Source organism: Phaseolus vulgaris, chromosome 9 (genome assembly GCF_051622355.1).
Source record: "Phaseolus vulgaris cultivar YP4 chromosome 9, ASM5162235v1, whole genome shotgun sequence".
NCBI classification, from domain to species: Eukaryota; Viridiplantae; Streptophyta; class Magnoliopsida; order Fabales; family Fabaceae; genus Phaseolus; species Phaseolus vulgaris.
This window is the reverse complement of record NC_143506.1, coordinates 32079763-32097955: the sequence shown is the minus strand read 5'-3', so window position 1 is coordinate 32097955 and position 18193 is coordinate 32079763. Positions and strand designations below refer to the sequence as shown.

The following is an 18193-nucleotide window of genomic DNA, read 5'->3' as shown; positions in this document are numbered from 1 at the left end:
CAACATTTGAAGTGATTGCATCCAACAGAGATTTCAATTCGAGGGGAAATTACTATAGTTAGAATATAATCAATATGTATCCTCTGATATCAACTTAGGTTCTATTCTATATTGTAAAATTTAGAGAAAACTTAGTATTTTTTTATTCCAAGAACAACATTGAAAATCACTCATGACCAAATACTATACAAAGGAACTCAACTAAGTATGGTAGCACAACTTCATTAGAATTTAATATATAGGTTGTTGAGTTTGAGAAAAAGTGTGAATTTTTCTCTAGTAGAGTTTTTAGTCTTTTTTTAGTGTTCAAGTGACGATTATCTTTCTTAGAGTGGTGATATTTAACACATTCTACAGTAAAATACATAAACTTTACGTACTAATAAATTATTATTTTAATTATATTTATTTTATTTTTTAATTAAAAATATTATTATATTATTATATTATTATAATTATTTGTCAAATGTGTAGCTTAGTTTTTTGGTCTCAAAATAACCTTTTCCATCTTCCTATCTTCCTTGTTATGTTATCTTGGTGATGCTTTTTAGCTTATCTAAGTAGTAGCTAGGGTGTTCTTGTGCTACCTGCTTATCCAAGGTAGAAAATCTTGAGGAGATAAAATTCATCTCCTATCTTTTGCTTCCAGAGGAGAAATTACATATTATGGTGGGATTCTAATTTTCTTTTTAGTTCAATTAGTCCTCCATTTTCCATATTTCTTTTCATTTGAATAACAACGTAGCATAGTCATATCTAAGCTCAAACCACCACCATTGTACACAAAATCCTCCGAGAAAAAAAAAACAAGATCCAATAACGATTCTCCTTAGAATCACATATTAGTTATATAATGCAGAAAAGTTGGAAGTCTTTATATGATTCTTGGGATTTAACAACTACATATTCTTATCACTCTTTTTTTGGTAGCATGGGGGCACAATTGGGATGGTCATATGGGATATTCTGATCTAGGGACCTATTCCAGCTGTTCTGGTTTTTATTCCACTGTGCTATTTTGTTGCAGGGTTTTACTTTAGTACTAATATACAACAGTAACAATGGAAGCTGTTAAATAACTAGTAAGTTTGTAGTAGTAGCTTAGGGGCATATTCCTTTATCTACAACTTCTACCTTATGGCTGCTGATAAAAAGAAATGAAAAGTAAAAATGTATTATACATTGAATATAAAATAGTTGTGATCATAAAAATATTATCATTATAGTATTTACAAGAATTAAATAACTACTTTGGAAGGGAACTTGCTTTATATGTACTTGGGGATTTTATTTTTGAGTTTATTGTAGAAAAAAATTGGTGAGTGACAGTTGGTGTAGTGAGAAAGCAAGTTTTCGTAATGGTGTATATAAAATGGTAATGTGAAGGCACTTGAATGTTACTAACACCATGTCTTCCATGGCATCCACGACCCGAGACGAATCCTCCGACAACGACAGCAACTGCTCCTCGGTAACCGCACCGGACTCCTCTCGCACCTGGCTCACCACCTTTAGCTTCCGCCGCTCCAACCGCAGCTCCTTCTCCCTCTCCACCGCCCAGACCACCTCAAGTGCTGCATGCGAGGCCATGCGCCGCCTCCGCCTCCAAACCGGCGCCATCGGCCTCGACCACTTCCGCCTTCTGCGGCGGCTCGGCAGCGGCGACATCGGGAACGTGTACCTCTGCCAGATACGGAACCCGGCGGTGGGGTTGGCGCAGTGCCTCTACGCCATGAAGGTGGTGGATAGAGAGGCGCTGAGCATACGGAAGAAGCTACACCGAGCGGAGATGGAGAAGGAGATTCTGGCCATGATGGATCACCCCTTCTTGCCTACCCTATACGCTGCGTTTGATGCCTCTCATTACTCTTGCTTCGTCATGGACTTTTGCCCCGGCGGAGACTTGTTCTCCGCTCGCCAACGCCTCCCCGGAAAACGCTTTACCATCTCATCCACTAAGTATGACATTCTTATACCATTTTTTCTTCTTTTCAACCAAGGATACACACTTTCCTTGATTAATTTGAAGTGACTTGGTCTTTTTATGAAAAATTGTTAGAAAGTGGTTGTAGATTATAGAGTTTTAGTTGTTTAATTGGTTAGCTAATGTAGAAGAAATGCAGGTTTTATGCAGCAGAGACACTTGTGGCACTAGAGTATCTCCACATGAAGGGCATAGTGTACAGGGATTTGAAGCCAGAGAATGTGCTGGTAAGGGAAGACGGTCACATTATGCTTTCGGATTTTGATCTGTGTCTGAGATGCGATGTCGTTCCAAAGCTTTTGAGAAGCAAAACCAGATCAGAACGCAGCATCAAGACACGAGCATCTTCTTGCGCTGCCCCCATGCAATCCTGTTTCTCTGCCTCAAGCAAGAGAAAGAAGGTGACAACAGTTATAAGGGAAAATGTGGAGGTGTGTGAACTTGACACAGAGGTGGTGGCAGAGCCCATCAATGCAAGGTCCAAGTCATTTGTGGGAACCCATGAGTACTTGGCACCAGAAGTGATTTCTGGTCAAGGACATGGTAGTGCAGTGGATTGGTGGACTTTTGGAGTTTTCTTGTATGAAATGCTATATGGGAGAACACCCTTCAAAGGTGAGAACAATGAGAAAACACTCACCAACATTCTCAAGCAGCCCTTGTGTTTCCCTAGAATTGCAGTGAGTAGCAGCAAGGAGTATGAAGAGATGGTGAAGGTTCAAGACCTCATCAGCAAGCTCTTGGTGAAGAACCCAAAGAAGAGAATTGGGTGCTGCATGGGGTCAGTTGAGATCAAGAGGCATGAGTTCTTCAAGGGAGTGAACTGGGCTCTAATTAGATCAGTTAGGCCACCTGAGTTCCCTGCTGATTTGAACAAGATTAGGAGTAGAGTTTTGTTACAGAAACTAAGCAAGAAAGACAAGGATCAACCGTTTCAGATTACTCATCATTTTGACTACTTCTGACTGTGAAATGTAAATAGTTAAGGAAAAACAGGTCTGCTCAAATGTGATTATCATAACAGAAATTAAGGCTTCTTTGATTGTTTCTTGCATGTTTTTGCTCACTACCAAGGACAGAATTACTACACCTTAATTTATGACCAATTAAGGTACCATGCATTGAACTTAGCAATTTTTTGTTTTTATGTTTTGCTCATTAATCACATTTATGTTGTAATTTCTCCACCAATAAATTATTGTAGTTGAGAGAATCCATGGGTGTAAAGGAAAGGGATACAATAATTGTCCCAATGTGATTCATGAGAGCTTATATGAAGTCATGTGATCCTACTAATTACGCTTTTCATTGATGAGAAAATTGCAGAGAAAAAACCATAAGAAAAACTTATTTTAACATTACTTTACAAGATTGTATACTTTTCTGTCAAATGCCTCTTTTCATATCTGCGCATTCACATGTCCTTTTCACCGAACAGGGAAAGAAACAAAAAAAACAAATGCTTTTCTGGGACCCTTTCCACTTTCTTTTTCATAAATTGTAAAATGTAAACTGATATTTATCCATCTATTATGACATATTAAGATTTCAGAAGCCATTTCAGCCATTTTGAGGTTTATTATGACTAACCATGTCATAATATTTATCCATTTGGAATGTGACAAACTCTGTACTATAAAGTAACCTTTTTCTCAAATCAAGGTCAACAAATTAATGTCTACGAATTTCTCAAGGTTAAAAAATACTTGAAATATGAAAACTGCATCTGTTAGAGTCATGATGAGGAAAGAGAAAGAAACAAAGTGAGTGTACAAGTGTAGGTTGTATGGACCATCATGAATGCAGTGATGATAGCAATGGCTTTTATATTATATCTAAAAAGACCAAAGTAAATGGATCAAAATGTAGGAGGAATATACTTTCATCGAAGCCATCAACTATCTATGGATCACACCCAAAGTTTTAATTCTCTCTTCAAATTCATTCACTGTGAACAGTCACATTTGGCATTAGGATCTCTTGTCTTTTTCTGCCTGCATATTAAAAAGACCAGTGCCGTGTTGCACTTTCCAACAACAACTCTTTCAATTTTTATTGTTGGCTGCAAAAATAAAATATTGGAATGGTGAAATGGTTTATACAATTATCACTTTGCATATAAAGGTTGATGTTGGAGATTTCTTCATTGGCATATAAGTGAGATTAACTTAAAATCCACTTCTTCAACCATTTCGAGTCTATTTTAATGAATAATTAATATATAAAAGTTTCTTATAAAAAAATTAATAATTTTATTTTTAATTTACACATAAAGTAATTAAAACTTATAGATAAATTTATTTTATTTTTTTCTTCAAAGAGTACTGAGAAAAAACTTTTAGAAAGCATGTCCAAAGTGCTTGGAGGATGCATATTATGAAAATTATCATTGATGAGAGCTGTTCTCAACTATATATTGCATTGTTGATTAATGGAAGAGATTGATTTTTCACAACTCATGCACTCCCTTTTCCTCCATAATTTCATACCTCCATAAAGGGGAGGATCTATTTTAGACCTTATCCTCTGTACTCAAATGTGTAACTTTTGTCCTATTAAAATAAAAGGAAAATAGCATAAATACCAAATTGGTTTTTTTATTCTCAGAGAGGATAGTACAGCATTAATGGAATAGCATCAGCTTTTATCATAACTTTCACACAGCTCTTTAAACATCATGAGCTGTAAAATGCTGACTGCATGTGTTAAAAAATGGTCAAGTACTCAAATTACCTTATTCCTCATTTGATTTATACTTTTTTTTTTGAGTTCTTGAGGTGGAGGGATATAGGCCATTTGAAGTGAAAGAAACTAATTTTTGAAACATTAATATGATTGAGAATCATGTTTTAATTCCGTGTGGTGTTTGAACACTAGTTAAAAACGCAAGTCTCATCATATTTCTGTGTGAATCTTGAAGAAAAACTTTTCAGCTTTTGCTTGAACGTGTATCAAAGTCTTCCCTTGTGTACCTCCATACGAGCATTAATGTCAACTATAATTTTAAAATTGAAATGTGTGCAACGAAGGTAAAAGTCTCAGAAAGAAATGATGGTGGTTAGGTCATGGATAAATTTTTAAGTGATATACGATCACCACCTGTCTATAGGTTTTCAATTACTAGTTTTTTGTACCAATGTTTTCACATTCATAAATTATTGTTTAAATTTTCAAAAACATGTAAAAAAACATGTTTTTCTTAATTTTTTTGTGATTTGTATTTAATTCATAAAAATATGAATTAGTGTGTTTAATAGTAGGGGTGAAAAAGAGCATAAGGCATGCATTTTGAGGGCAGTGAGGTATCTAATCTGGTTTCATACGCACGCGGGGTTGTTCAGTAGGTACATTGTTAAGTATAAAGAAAGGGACAGGCACGACAAGGATGCATATGATGAACACGTACACTTATATAAGGACAATTCCACCCTCTTAAAATTCTCAAAAATCATTGCTTCATAGAATACAAACATATGAAAGTCTCAAGTTTCACCAAATAAGCAAGAAGGGTGTAATCATGCAAATAATGTCTAACACAAGTTTTTGGAATAAAGCTAAATTATGTTAAAGAGTCATTATAGCAACCCAACCCAACTAACCCGAGGAATATGATTTGATAGGTTTTTTCTTCATTCCATTGGATTGCCCTTCATGTTAGTGGCGCTAAACGTAAAAGTATTAATACTTTTATTCTTGTGGGAAAGGATTGTGGGATTCTTCTATGAAAAAATGGCATTTTTGGTAAGTGAAGATTGACTCTTTGAGATTAATTGTTCAATTGTCGTTGAAGATTGAGGGAGATTCATCTCCTCCTGAAGATTTCTCGACTTTCAAGTCGGTAACAACTAGAGAAAACTATAGAATATAAGTAAAATAAGTAAGGAAATTAAGTGAGTAGTTTTTTAAAATTAATATGTATTTATAGACTCTAGGTTTAGAATAAAATATTATTATATATATTTAAAATAAATAAAAGATATGATACTTAATATTTATAATTCAATCAATTATAATTAAATATATATATAGACACATATAATTTAATCAGATTTTATATTATTTTATTATTATGTTGTGATACATTTTTGTATATCTTGATAAGGATAGTGTTACAACCTCAAATTCGTTGAGATGGTATTGATATAATTAATTACCACATTCGATGTATTGTCCGTTTTGGAGCTGAACTTCATCACAATTTTGTCCTTCAAAGTTACCATTGATATTGATTCTAGGGTTAAAGAAGGAAGATCTATTTAAATTACCATTGATATTGACTCCTAATCATTGCAAGACTACTTGACGTACCAGAACAAGTCCTTAGTTGAGGGCTAAGAGAACAAGGGTTCATCTTTGAAACTACTTTTTTATTCCCATGTACGACGATAATATTCTAACTCCAAGTCCGTTGAAATAACATTGTTTGAGTTAATCACCGCATTCGAGGTATTGTCACTTTGGAGTTTAGAGCTCCATCACGATTTTCTTCTTAAAAGGCGCCTTGGAGGGTTAAAAAAGGAATGTGTATTTAAAATACCTTTGACCTCAACTCTTAAGCGATGCAGAACTATTTGACGTACCGAAACAAGCCCATAATCGATGGTTCATCTTTATAACCACTTTCACATATATGGCGTCATATTCCCAAGTTCGTTGAAATAACATCATTAGGGTCAATCACCATATTCTAGGTATTGTCCACTTTTGAGTTTGGAATTTCATCACGGTTTTGTTCTTAAAGGCGTCTCAGAAGTTAAGGGAGGAAGGTGTATTTAAATTACCCTTAGGCCCGACTCTTAAGCGATGTATGACTATTTGACATACTAGAACAAGCCTTCAGTCGATGGGTAAGAGAATGATGGTTCGTCACTGAAACCACTTTTCTATCCCCACAGACGATTTCAATGTTCTAACCTCAAGTCCATTGATATAATATCGTTAAGGTCAATCACCACATCTGATGTATTTTCCCTTTATACCTTGATTGGGGACTTATTTCGATAAGTCCAATAGTCCCACATCGTTTGCAATTTATATACATTTTCCTCCTTTAAACCTATGAGGTACCTTTTAAGGACAAAATTGTTACGAAACTCTAAACTCCAAAGCATATAATACCTTGAATACAATGATTGACTTTAGTAATATCATCTTAATAAACTTGAGGTCAAAACATGTAGGTACAATTTTGATAACCAATACAATTACTTAATAATTATATCATAATAATATAAATTGCATTCTTAGATATAGGAACTCATATTATAGGTGCAATTGGCTCCAGAGGAGGGAATGTTGAGTGAAGCCTTTAGACTCTCTTTTCACAACAGAAAATTAGATTGTTTAGTTAGATCGTCTAATGGATTGTCTAACAGAAACGTATGGTAAGATCGTTAAACGATTGATCTTCTTACTTGTCTTTAAATGATGAAAATATTTTTTGAAATTATTTTAAATATGAGAATCAATAATAATCATCATATATATGCATGGATATCACTAAAACATAATATTTTTATTTTCAGAATTATCTAATCCTTTTATTATAGAATTTCCATTGTAAATATATTTTGAAAAACTTGTTAAGTTTGTATAAGATTTAAACGTCGAAAAATATTCAAACTTTAACCTAGATTTATTTTCTCAATATATTTTTGAAAAATTATTTAAGATAGTGATTAAATGTGTCTCTTTTTTGAAAACTTTCTTGTTTAACACGATTAATTTGAAAACTTTTGGATATTGTCTTAATCTTAATCTTTAAGGCATATCAATACTCAAAATAATTTGTAATCATCATAGAATGTGTACCTCATTTGAAAATCATTTAGACAATCAAGATTTAGAGTTTTCGGAATGTTTTGTTTTATGTTCAAATATACCAAAACTTTTTAGAAACTTATCTAGTATGGTTTGAAAATGTTCAAGTAATATCAAAAAGTATTCTAAGAACATAGAAATCAAGTATAGGCAATCCATGATACATTAGACAACCAAACGTGTAGAAGACAAGGTGACCTGTCTATCATGTATAAGTTCTAGTGACTATCTAACGTGTTCAATAACATTATTTTGTTTGACTAGTCTTGTACATTGGATTCGTCTAGCATGTTATGTCCTCAAAGACTGTCTAACATGTCTTTGTACTGTGAGACTGCCTAACGCGTATATACACAACTGAACTATCTAATGGGTCAATACTTTATATTTTTACTATTCTTTTGTTAACACAATATTTGTCTAATGAACTTAACACTGAGAGACCGTCTAATAGTTTTGATACTACATTATCATCTAACAAATTTAATCTTAATAGACTGTCTAATGTGTGCTCGCTTTATTCTAGACATCTATTGACTTTGTTATAATTCTTAATAAATATATAATATTTTTTATCATAAACTCTCCTATCACGCGATTATCTAATAGGTATTACACCACTTAACGTGTACTCAACCCTCTAACATATTAACCAAAATATCACTAAATTTACTTTTAAATTAAAACTCATTCAAATCAACTTCAAATTCAGTTGACCCAACACTAGTCATGATGAAACCTTTATATACCCTTCAAGTTCAAAACTAATTTTAAAGATTTTGCTGTTTAAAGATTTAAAGTGATAAGTCATTTAATGCAACACAATATGTCGTTTCCTTTTAAAAAATAACACATTTGGAATAATAATATGTAGTGACAATAAGACTTTACTGTAATATTATTTTTCTAATAAAATATTTTTGATTTCATATTCTAAATAATTTTAATATAATCTATTGAAGTAAGATAAGTTGTGCTAAAAACTTATGGATACTATTCATTGAACATGAAAATATGTATTTAAATTTTTGTTTTGTATGAAAATTCATCATAATAAAATTCATAATAATAATAATAATTTTAATAATGGGAATAAGATTAATATGTGATCCAAAAAATAAATAAACTTCTTCCAACTATATTTATTATGTCAACGAGAGGCATAATTAACTTCCTCACGCAATTCGAGTCTGATTAAGCAAGTGAATATATAAGAGAATCTTATGACAGAGTTGAAAGAGACCAAACTAAAAACATTTGTCACATATATTCGGCATTGACACCTCCTACCTCGGACAAACCAAGCATTATAAAGAATGATCGTAAATGCACTCTCGTGTGAACAGTTCATAATCAGAACATGAAAACATGTGTTATGCAAAATTCTTAATGCAACCACTCTTCAATCATTAGCTAGTATTAATTTGATATTAAAGGAGTAGAAGATATTTATGTTTTTGTTTCTACTTGGAAAAGAGTAAAAAAAAATTCTTTTAAAGTAGAATGTAAAACTATTTAAGCAGAAAATGAAATTTATATTTGATGTAATGGATTTAATTGATGTAATAAATTAATTAAATTTATTTATTATTATAATAAATTATCAAAACATATTTGACTGGAATTTAATAAGAATAAGTGAAAATTGAAATTGAAAGAAGATCAGTTATAAAATAATTAATTTTTAAAATTAAAAATTGTTTTAAAAAATAATTAATTACAAATTATGTATAATTTTTGTTTCACATATGATTTAAAAAATTAAATATAATAAAATTAATGCACGAGTTAATTAATTAAATTTAAAAATTCTTATAAATTAATTACTAAATATTTAACTCCATGAAATATCAAAATTTAAATTAATATAATTTTATTTTTTTTATTATCATTTTTTTATTTTAACAATTTATTATATTATAATAAAAAAGTATAAATATTTTACTATATTTACATAAATACAATGGATTATTCCTTTTAATGTAATCAATTATATACATAAATATAATAAAAATATTTACTACATAATTCATTAAATTAAATATTTATTCTTTTATTAATATTTATAGTATAATTGATTATGGCAGGTTAAATTTTTTAAATCATTGCATACTCTTATATGCAAAATTATATCTTGTTATTTGTAAACTCTTTTTTAACTTTTATAACTCCTTTTTAACTTTGATGGTAATAAAGATTGTTATGCATATGAATATTTTAAACACATAACATTTTAAAATGTGTGTTTTGTGTTTGTTTAAGGACTAATATAATATTATTATATATGTCTATATATGATAAAACTTTGTATTTATATGATAAAAGCACAACTAAAATAAAATAAAAAATATTAAACTTGATAATATACACTATTTTTTAAATAATAGTTTTTCTTTTTCAATAGTGATGAGTGTTTTGAGAAGTCATTCATTGAGGAAATCCAACAACAATTAGACCTATGTCAGATGTGTATAAGGAATTAACACCATAGCTAACACAAAACCTTAAAGTTAAGAATTTATGGGTTTTCTTTGTATGTTGCTTAACTTTCTCATTTTTAAATCATATTTTAGGTCTTTTGAGGGGATACATTAGGGACATTCATCAACAATGAGACCTTAATTAAACCTACCTAAGGGATTAACACTACTTCCAGCCTAAAACCTTAAGGCAATGGTTTATGGATCTTCTTCTTTATATGTTGTTCAACTTTCTCATTTCTACTTAACGTGAGACTAACACTCACACTTTAGATTTTTCTAACAAATAGTAATTGATGAGAACTTAAAAAAATCACAGTATACTATGACATAAAGAACAATTTTCTATGTGATCTACAACAATCGTTTTGTTTATCAAAATGACCTTTATAAGACCGATATATCCTCATTTTTTCTTCTTCTTTGACCAAGAAGCATACTTCTTATGAAGTTGAATAGTACATTAAGAACTCATGTTGTATCCTTTATCTGAGAGTAACATTTATTATCCTTTCTTTGAGAGTAAATTTATTGATTACTATGTTATGTGTTTGTAGCCTTCAGTAATAATTAAATAGTATTCATGTTCTTAGTCCTAAGAGGAGATTGAGAAAACAATAGAGATTTTAGAACTCATTTATAGTAAGTTTTGATTAGTTAAACTCTTTAAGAAGTTTCTTAAAAGAGAACTAGATGTAGCCTAAGAGTTATGGCCAAACTAGTATAATGTGTTGTTTTGCTTTTTGTTTATCTATTATACGGTATATTAGTTCATGCAAAAAAAAAAAAGACTTACTCTATTCATCCTTTCCTTCTAAAGTCAACTTATATCTTTAGTTGGCATTAGAGCTTACCTATTGGGGTTAGTTTTTAACAAAATGAGAGGAATGTTTTTACAAGACTCTTGGAGTTTGATCAAGGCCAAGTCATCAATCATCCACATTTCTCTAAAGATACAAACTATGGGTACTAGAAGTCAAGAATGCTTACTTCCGTTTAGTTATGTAGTATAGACATGTTAAATGTGGTGGAGAAAGACAATTACATTTTGTTAGACAATGATCAACAATTTTTACCAAGAGAAACCTAGAATAAAGGACAATTGCATTGATATGAGGTGAATGCCAAAGCTTGAAACATCCTGATGTGTTTCATAACTCAAGATGAGTATGCTAAAGTTCACTTGTTTAAGTGTGGTAAGGATTTCATTATATCATCCTATCAGTGGTTTATAAGGAATAGAAGAAAATGTTCTCTTCTTTAGTCATAACAACCTTTTTTTTTTCTTTGTTAGCCTTTTTCCTTGCCAACCTTTTTTTTTTCTTTGTTAGCCTTTTTCCTTGCCACACCTTTGAGATGTAGAAGGTGAAATTTTTTAACTACTAATCATCAACTTATTTTCTACTCCTTCAAGGGGAGTTCATATCTCATTATGTGCATTGACCTGAGGTGAAGGGTGAGGTTTCATGGTGGGATAGATGTCCTGAGACCATGAGACAAGTAGTCAATGGATTACATCATATGGAAGGTTTGAGTATTTTGAGGAAGGTTGGAAGGTGGGATTTATGGTTTCTAGAGGGAAGTGGTGTTAGGCAAATGTTAACATGTTCTTAAAAGGTGTTGACAAAAGGACAAGCTACACAGCTACACCCTATGCAAGCTTTAACAATATGATTTAGGACATTTATAAAAGAAAACTTTGTAAGAATATACAACTACTAAAACAAAGTCAAAATCACATGTTATACATGATTTTTGCATGTAAGGGCTTACAAATGCTAAGTATTTATAATTCCTCTGATAAACCATTTGGAGAGATTTCATCTTTGTAAATACAAGTTTTAAAGTTCATTTTCGTAAATTTTTCCTTCCAATATTAGTTATAAAATAATAACATGTAATGGAAAAATGATAAAGGATTAGGTAGATTTACACAAAATATTTTTATACTAGTTTGTCTGATAACCCAAACTATGTCCAATTCTTAATGAACATCATTAAGGTTCCACTAATGCATAATAACACTACAAAGTACAAGGCAAGTATTATTTGGATCCAACCACTTCTAGCTAAATAACAAGTATTTTTAAAACCCAACAACTCCAGGTTAAACACAAGTATTCTTTGAATCTAACCACTCCTATCTAAAGAGAGTATTCTTTGGAACACAATCATTCCTGGCTAAACATGAGTATTCTTTGAAGCATAACCACTCATGGATAAACACGAGTATTTTTTGGAACGCAACCACTTCTGACTAAACATGGATATTCTTTGAACACACTCCTGGCTAAACCACTTTGTTAAAGAAATGGTGTGGTCTACAAGATCACAAGTTGCTAACTAAAATAGAGGTAACATCCCAAGACAAATACAAGATTATAAATACTCTTTTAGGTTATTGTGAACACATTCACAAAAGGCTTAGGATTACTTAAGAGCTTTAACGTTCTTGTTGTGATTGTTTTCATTGTGGTCATCAACCTTTCTTCATTAAGGGGGTCTTCTTTACAAAGAACTTAGAAGAAAAGAGTCATGCAAATCCTTTGGATCTATTGTGAGACAAACTGAAGTTCTTCTTCTTCAACTATTTGAGCTTAGAAACACATTAAATGTTATTTACTTAGCATAATTGCACATCCCTTCTTTAAGAAGCACTTTGAGACACATCATCCCTTGTTAGACCTAGGTTAAGTAGTTTTTTCTTAAAATAAAGAAAAGCAAGGACCATATGTGGCTGGAACTCTTTTCAGAGCATACATCCTAACATATCATGAGAGTTGTTGGTGTGGAGAAACTTTAAATATGTTGCTCAAGAGATCTTGTAATTGACACTTTAAAAGTGGGATCCTCTTAAAATAATAAAGAAGCGAACACTTCCGACATACATAAAATCAATATAAAATATTTGACAAGTATTAAGAATACTTAAGACTACATATCATCATTGTATGTCCAAGCTTTTTACTTATTAGATGAAATTATACAAAATACAAGTTACTTTGCCCCTGTTGAACAAATGAAATACTTGTGTCTTATTTGATAGCTTGGAGTTTGTTGGGTTTTGTTCTAACAAATACTTTAGAAGCCATGAATGTTTATTTGTAATATTCTTTTTGTGAGAGTTTCCTTATAAATACTAAAAAAATTATTGTTGTATACATGACGCTAAATCTTAGAAAAAAATGACTAAATATTCATAAGTTTTTTTCCTGTTGTAAGCTATAAGTAATCGTTATAAGACTTAATTGATTAGTCAAACCCTTTGTGATTTGTAGAGGAGAATTGATTGTAATCTAAATTTGGAGTGAACTAGTATAAATCATTATTTTTACTATTGTTATCTATTACCTTAGGTTTTCTAATCTTAGTTATCGTCTAAACATTTGTTAAAATTGTTGAAAACCTATTTCCAAATTTTTAAAGTTTTACTCAAACTCTTTTCCTTTCTAAAGGTAATATTTTATTTCACATATTTGTGCTAAAAAATGAATTTTTCTATTAATGAATTAGTATTTTATTATGTTTAAGATATAAGATAACTATTTAATTTATATAGTAAAATTATAATAAATAATTGTTTAAAATTATATAAATTATATTTTCAATATTTGATAAATAATTTGAGTATGATACAAGATTTTTTAATATTAATAATTTAAAAAAAAATTGAATTAGGATTAAAATAAGAATGAGCAGAATATATTGAAAGAAATACAAAGTTAGAAAATCATAAAATTTTCTTTTAAATAGAGGTAATAAAATGCTTGAAAAATAGTGAATCTTGTTCATCCTTAAAAAAATTAATACATCTATTAAGTTCCTGATTAAATTTTTCATGTAAATGGATGTTTGAAAAAATTTATTTGCTTATAAATCCTTTACTATTAAATATAAAAAATATTGTGTGTATATCTAATATCAAATACTCATAAAAAACTTATATATAAGAAAGTAAATTTTTGAAGTACCCATTTACACGAAACTCTTAATTAAGAAGTTATCAACCAACACGTTATTTTTTTAGCGATCAATTTGGATACTTACTTTTTTTAAAACTCTATCATTAAAATTTTTGTTGACTATTCAAGAAATATTTTAAAAAATAAAAAATATTCATTTTAAATAATAATTGGTTATAGTTATAATGTAAAATATGTATAAAGATTTTAAATATGTGGTTAGAGTTTTATAAAAGCCATTTTCTTAAATATGTTTTAGTATTTTAAGGAATTGACCATTATATGACTCTGACAAAAAAAAAATACCCTTAGTTTTAAAAAAAAATCTAGTAATTAAATTTGACACACCAAAATTGTGTTTCTTTTCTATAATAATATCATGTTTTTATTAAAAGAAGAGTGATGGAGACCTCACTTAGAAGGATAACGTATGTCTTTCAACAACAATTGTACAATTTTTTTAGTTTTAAATATTCTATTCTATAATAAAAGTAATTATAATTATCATGACGGTGATAACAATATTTTTTTTAATTATAAAAAGCACGATTAGATAGGCAGAAACGGAAAAAATATATTAAGAGGATTAACCTTTTATATATGTAACCGAAAAAGAAATTTTAATTTTCCCCACTACCATTAAGTTTCTATTAAATAAACACTTATTTTAGAAAATATACACAATAAATTTGTGCATTATTTCATTGAATACGTGTTGCTATGCTACCCAGTTCAACAATCGATATTAATATAAATAATAATCCACGTTATTTTTATTTATTTATTTATGATTGTTGAGGTGGGCAAAGAGACAGTGAACATAAAAAGCCCATGGTTTTTATCACCTTTGGGCTAAAGAAAACAATTGAAAAATACAGTGGCCATAAATGAATAGATATAGCTATTTTATTAAAATGAAATTAGTGCTTTATACAAAAAGGCGATTGTTAAAAATATTGAATTACAACAAAAGAAATTTCAATGCCTGTAATTAGTATTATCAATTATTTCAGATTTCAAAAATAGTCACTCTGATTTTGACTTTATTTTATTATGTATAGATCGATTTCTATTTAATTTAAGGTTAAATTTTTTTTTATTGTATTATAATATAAAATTGGATTGTATTTTTATCCATATCTTAGATTATTCAATAATTATAATAATTTTTTTTATATGAAATTAATTTAATTTGAGGTTCTACTTCATTAATTTATTATAAATAGTTATAGTAGTATGTAATTTAATAAACAAAAATCGAAAAAAAAATAACAATAATTGAAAAAAATTACAGTGATTTTACACTGTAAATACTTGAATATAGTTAAAGTTAGGAGGAAGTTCGTATTATGACAAAAACATATTTAACTATTTATTTAATTATTAAGTAATAGTAATTAAATTGAATGACTAAATCGATTAACTTTTTAAGTAAGAAAAGTAAAATTATTAATTTAAAAAATCAAATTGATTAATATTTTTCTATTATAAGAACTAATATTCATTAGTTAGTAACTTTAAGTTTTATAAGATTGAAATACAAATTAAGCACAAGATAAAGCAGAAATTAAGTTGAATCCTTGTGAAAACAATGGTCTAAAGACCTTGGATTCTTATGAAACCATCAACTCCAAACTCACTATAAGTATCTCACCAAAACTTTCACCTTTTTCCTCACCCAAACTTACTTCAATTCCTTCACTGTTTCACAAAATCTTAACTTTGTTCTTTAAAGATGGCCAAAGGAAATTCTCCCCTAGTGAGGCCTAGCTTCGCTTCACTCGATCAAAAATTGGCCTTTGCCCAGCAATCTTCTCATGGTGCATCTAAACCTTTCAAATCTTTCTTCTTTACCATTTTTCTTTTTTTTAACTTTAGGTTATAGATTCAGTTTTACTAGAAATAAGGTTGAAATAAAGTTAAATAATAATATATAATCTTTGGTTGAAAGAAGTTTGTCCAAATACATTTATGAAGATTTCTAGAAAAAAAATAAGCATAAATTAAAATTAACTTAAACATAAACTAATTTATAAAAGTTCTCTCATACAATTTTTGCTTTAATTTCTACATAGATTAGTTTTAAGTTATAATGAGAAACTTTACTAATTTCAGAATCTGTGTAATTTTATAATTACTAATTGGATTTGGACTTACCTTTTGTCATTGTATGTAAACAGAGGGCGTGTTAGCCGGAGCAAAGGCAGCGGTTGTTGCCGGTGTTGCCTCTGCCATTCCAACAGTAACTATTCCTCTAATATTTATATTTCTTTCCTTACTCAACCCACAAAGGATTAATTAAATTTAAAATATATTATAAATTTAATTTTTTTAATTATATTTGATTAAAAAAAGTAGGGTATTTAGACAAAAAAAAATTAAGTACTCAATAAAGCAATTTTTATTAAAAACTCAATTAAAATATAAAAATTTATAAATTACTTGAAACTTAATTAGAAATATAAATCAATCGACAATTTTACTCCTAAAAATATATACACATAATTGATTTATCAACATAAATTTAGCAATCCTCTCGTTTCCATTGTTTAGTTGTGGTAGATCAAATTTATTATATAAATGATGAATTTTGTGATCTCACTTTATATTCAATGAGTAACATTTACAATTTTTTAGTTTTAATGAATACTGAAACAAAATGTGCCATGTTATTACTTTTGATCTATGAGTCTTAGACACTTCTCTTAAATGATGTGTTCGTATCGGACACACGTATCGAACATCAACACTCGAAAGACACTTCTAGAACACGTATCGGTGAAGTGTCCAATTCAAAAAATATTTTTTGAATTTTTGACAATTCTAACACAATTTTAAAAAGAAGAAACACATTAATTTTCTCAAAACTCTAACTTATTGTATGAATTTTTAGTATAATTATAAAAATAAGGAACAAATCCTTTTGAACTAGCAATGAAAAATATATTTCTGCTCCAAAAAAACTGAAACATATTTGTACACATAAATCTTCATTGTCAATTTATATAGTTCATAATTATATAATATATAGATTCGTGTTTTCGTATATTACATTTTACAAATTATATGTATCTCCGTGTCCGTATCCATGTCTATCTTACGTAATTTCTTATTAACTGAGATTTTGGTAAAGAGATTTGATGAGAATTATGGTTGGTGTGCAGGTGGCTAGTGTGAGGATGGTGCCTTGGGCAAGAGCCAATCTTAATCACACAGCTCAAGCTCTCATAATCTCCACAGGTTTCATAAATGCCTCAAATATAAGAAGAAAAACATTACTTGTTTCAGTTTTACTCTGCATTTAGGAACAACAAAGCTTTTTCACCATTCCTAATTTCTTATTGCAGCCATGGCAGCGGCATTTTTCATAGTATCTGACAAGACAATTTTAGCAACTGCAAGGAGAAACTCATTCATTCCACCCTCACATTCTCAACCTGAATCTCTGAATCCGAATAGATAGATTATTTTATTTGAAAGATGTTATTTTGAAAACTATATAATAAAGAAACATCAATTTATGATTTTGATGTAACACAATATAATTTCATAATTTTTATTTTCAGTTATAATATGATATAAGGTTATTAAGATATCAGTACCGTTTGATCTTGGTAGATTATTCAACTCTGAGCCCACCATATTGCAGTTATTTAAATCCAAATAAACATATTTAATCATTAAAATAATTTTAAAAGTTAAAGAATATTTTAATATTAAGGTATAGTAGATTGGAGAAATTTGGTCTATGATTTTTTTTCTCCTATTGTACCAATGCTCAGAATTGTAAATATTATGCTTTCATTCCCGCAAGTTATTTCTTACCCATACTGTAGATTTAGTTTCCAACTATATCTTGTACATTAGAGATTTTAATTAGTATTAAATAATAACAATAGATATCTTGGTTTAATAAAAAAATAATTTATTTTCAAAGAGTTTTATAA

General features: G+C 29.4%; 2 protein-coding genes across 2 annotated transcripts; both read left to right on the top strand.

Annotated features, from left to right (window-relative positions):
• Positions 1-1305: 1305 nt before the first annotated feature.
• On the top strand, positions 1306-3127 carry LOC137822662 (protein kinase PINOID 2). Its single transcript, XM_068627605.2, has 2 exons — positions 1306-1959; positions 2124-3127. The coding sequence occupies exons 1-2, from the start codon at positions 1409-1411 to the stop codon at positions 2947-2949; spliced, it is 1377 nt and encodes a 458-aa protein (XP_068483706.1). The 5' UTR covers positions 1306-1408; the 3' UTR covers positions 2950-3127.
• A 12790-nt stretch (positions 3128-15917) lies between these two features.
• LOC137821397 (early nodulin-93) lies at positions 15918-17820 on the top strand. Its single transcript, XM_068625968.2, has 4 exons — positions 15918-16066; positions 16427-16488; positions 17411-17486; positions 17594-17820. Exons 1-4 carry the CDS (start codon positions 15982-15984, stop codon positions 17707-17709), a joined length of 339 nt encoding a protein of 112 aa, XP_068482069.1. The 5' UTR covers positions 15918-15981; the 3' UTR covers positions 17710-17820.
• Positions 17821-18193: the final 373 nt, after the last annotated feature.

What these genes read in the sequence shown, in the direction of transcription:
- LOC137822662 (XM_068627605.2), top strand. Translation starts at nt 1,409, where the DNA reads ATGTCTTCCATGGCATCCACGACCCGAGACGAATCCTCCGACAACGAC. An exon ending in TTTACCATCTCATCCACTAA is followed by an intron (nt 1,960 to 2,123) that starts GTATGACATTCT and finishes GAAGAAATGCAG; the next exon opens with GTTTTATGCAGCAGAGACAC.
- LOC137821397 (XM_068625968.2), top strand. Translation starts at nt 15,982, where the DNA reads ATGGCCAAAGGAAATTCTCCCCTAGTGAGGCCTAGCTTCGCTTCACTC. An exon ending in TTGCCTCTGCCATTCCAACA is followed by an intron (nt 16,489 to 17,410) that starts GTAACTATTCCT and finishes GTTGGTGTGCAG; the next exon opens with GTGGCTAGTGTGAGGATGGT. An exon ending in AGCTCTCATAATCTCCACAG is followed by an intron (nt 17,487 to 17,593) that starts GTTTCATAAATG and finishes TTCTTATTGCAG; the next exon opens with CCATGGCAGCGGCATTTTTC.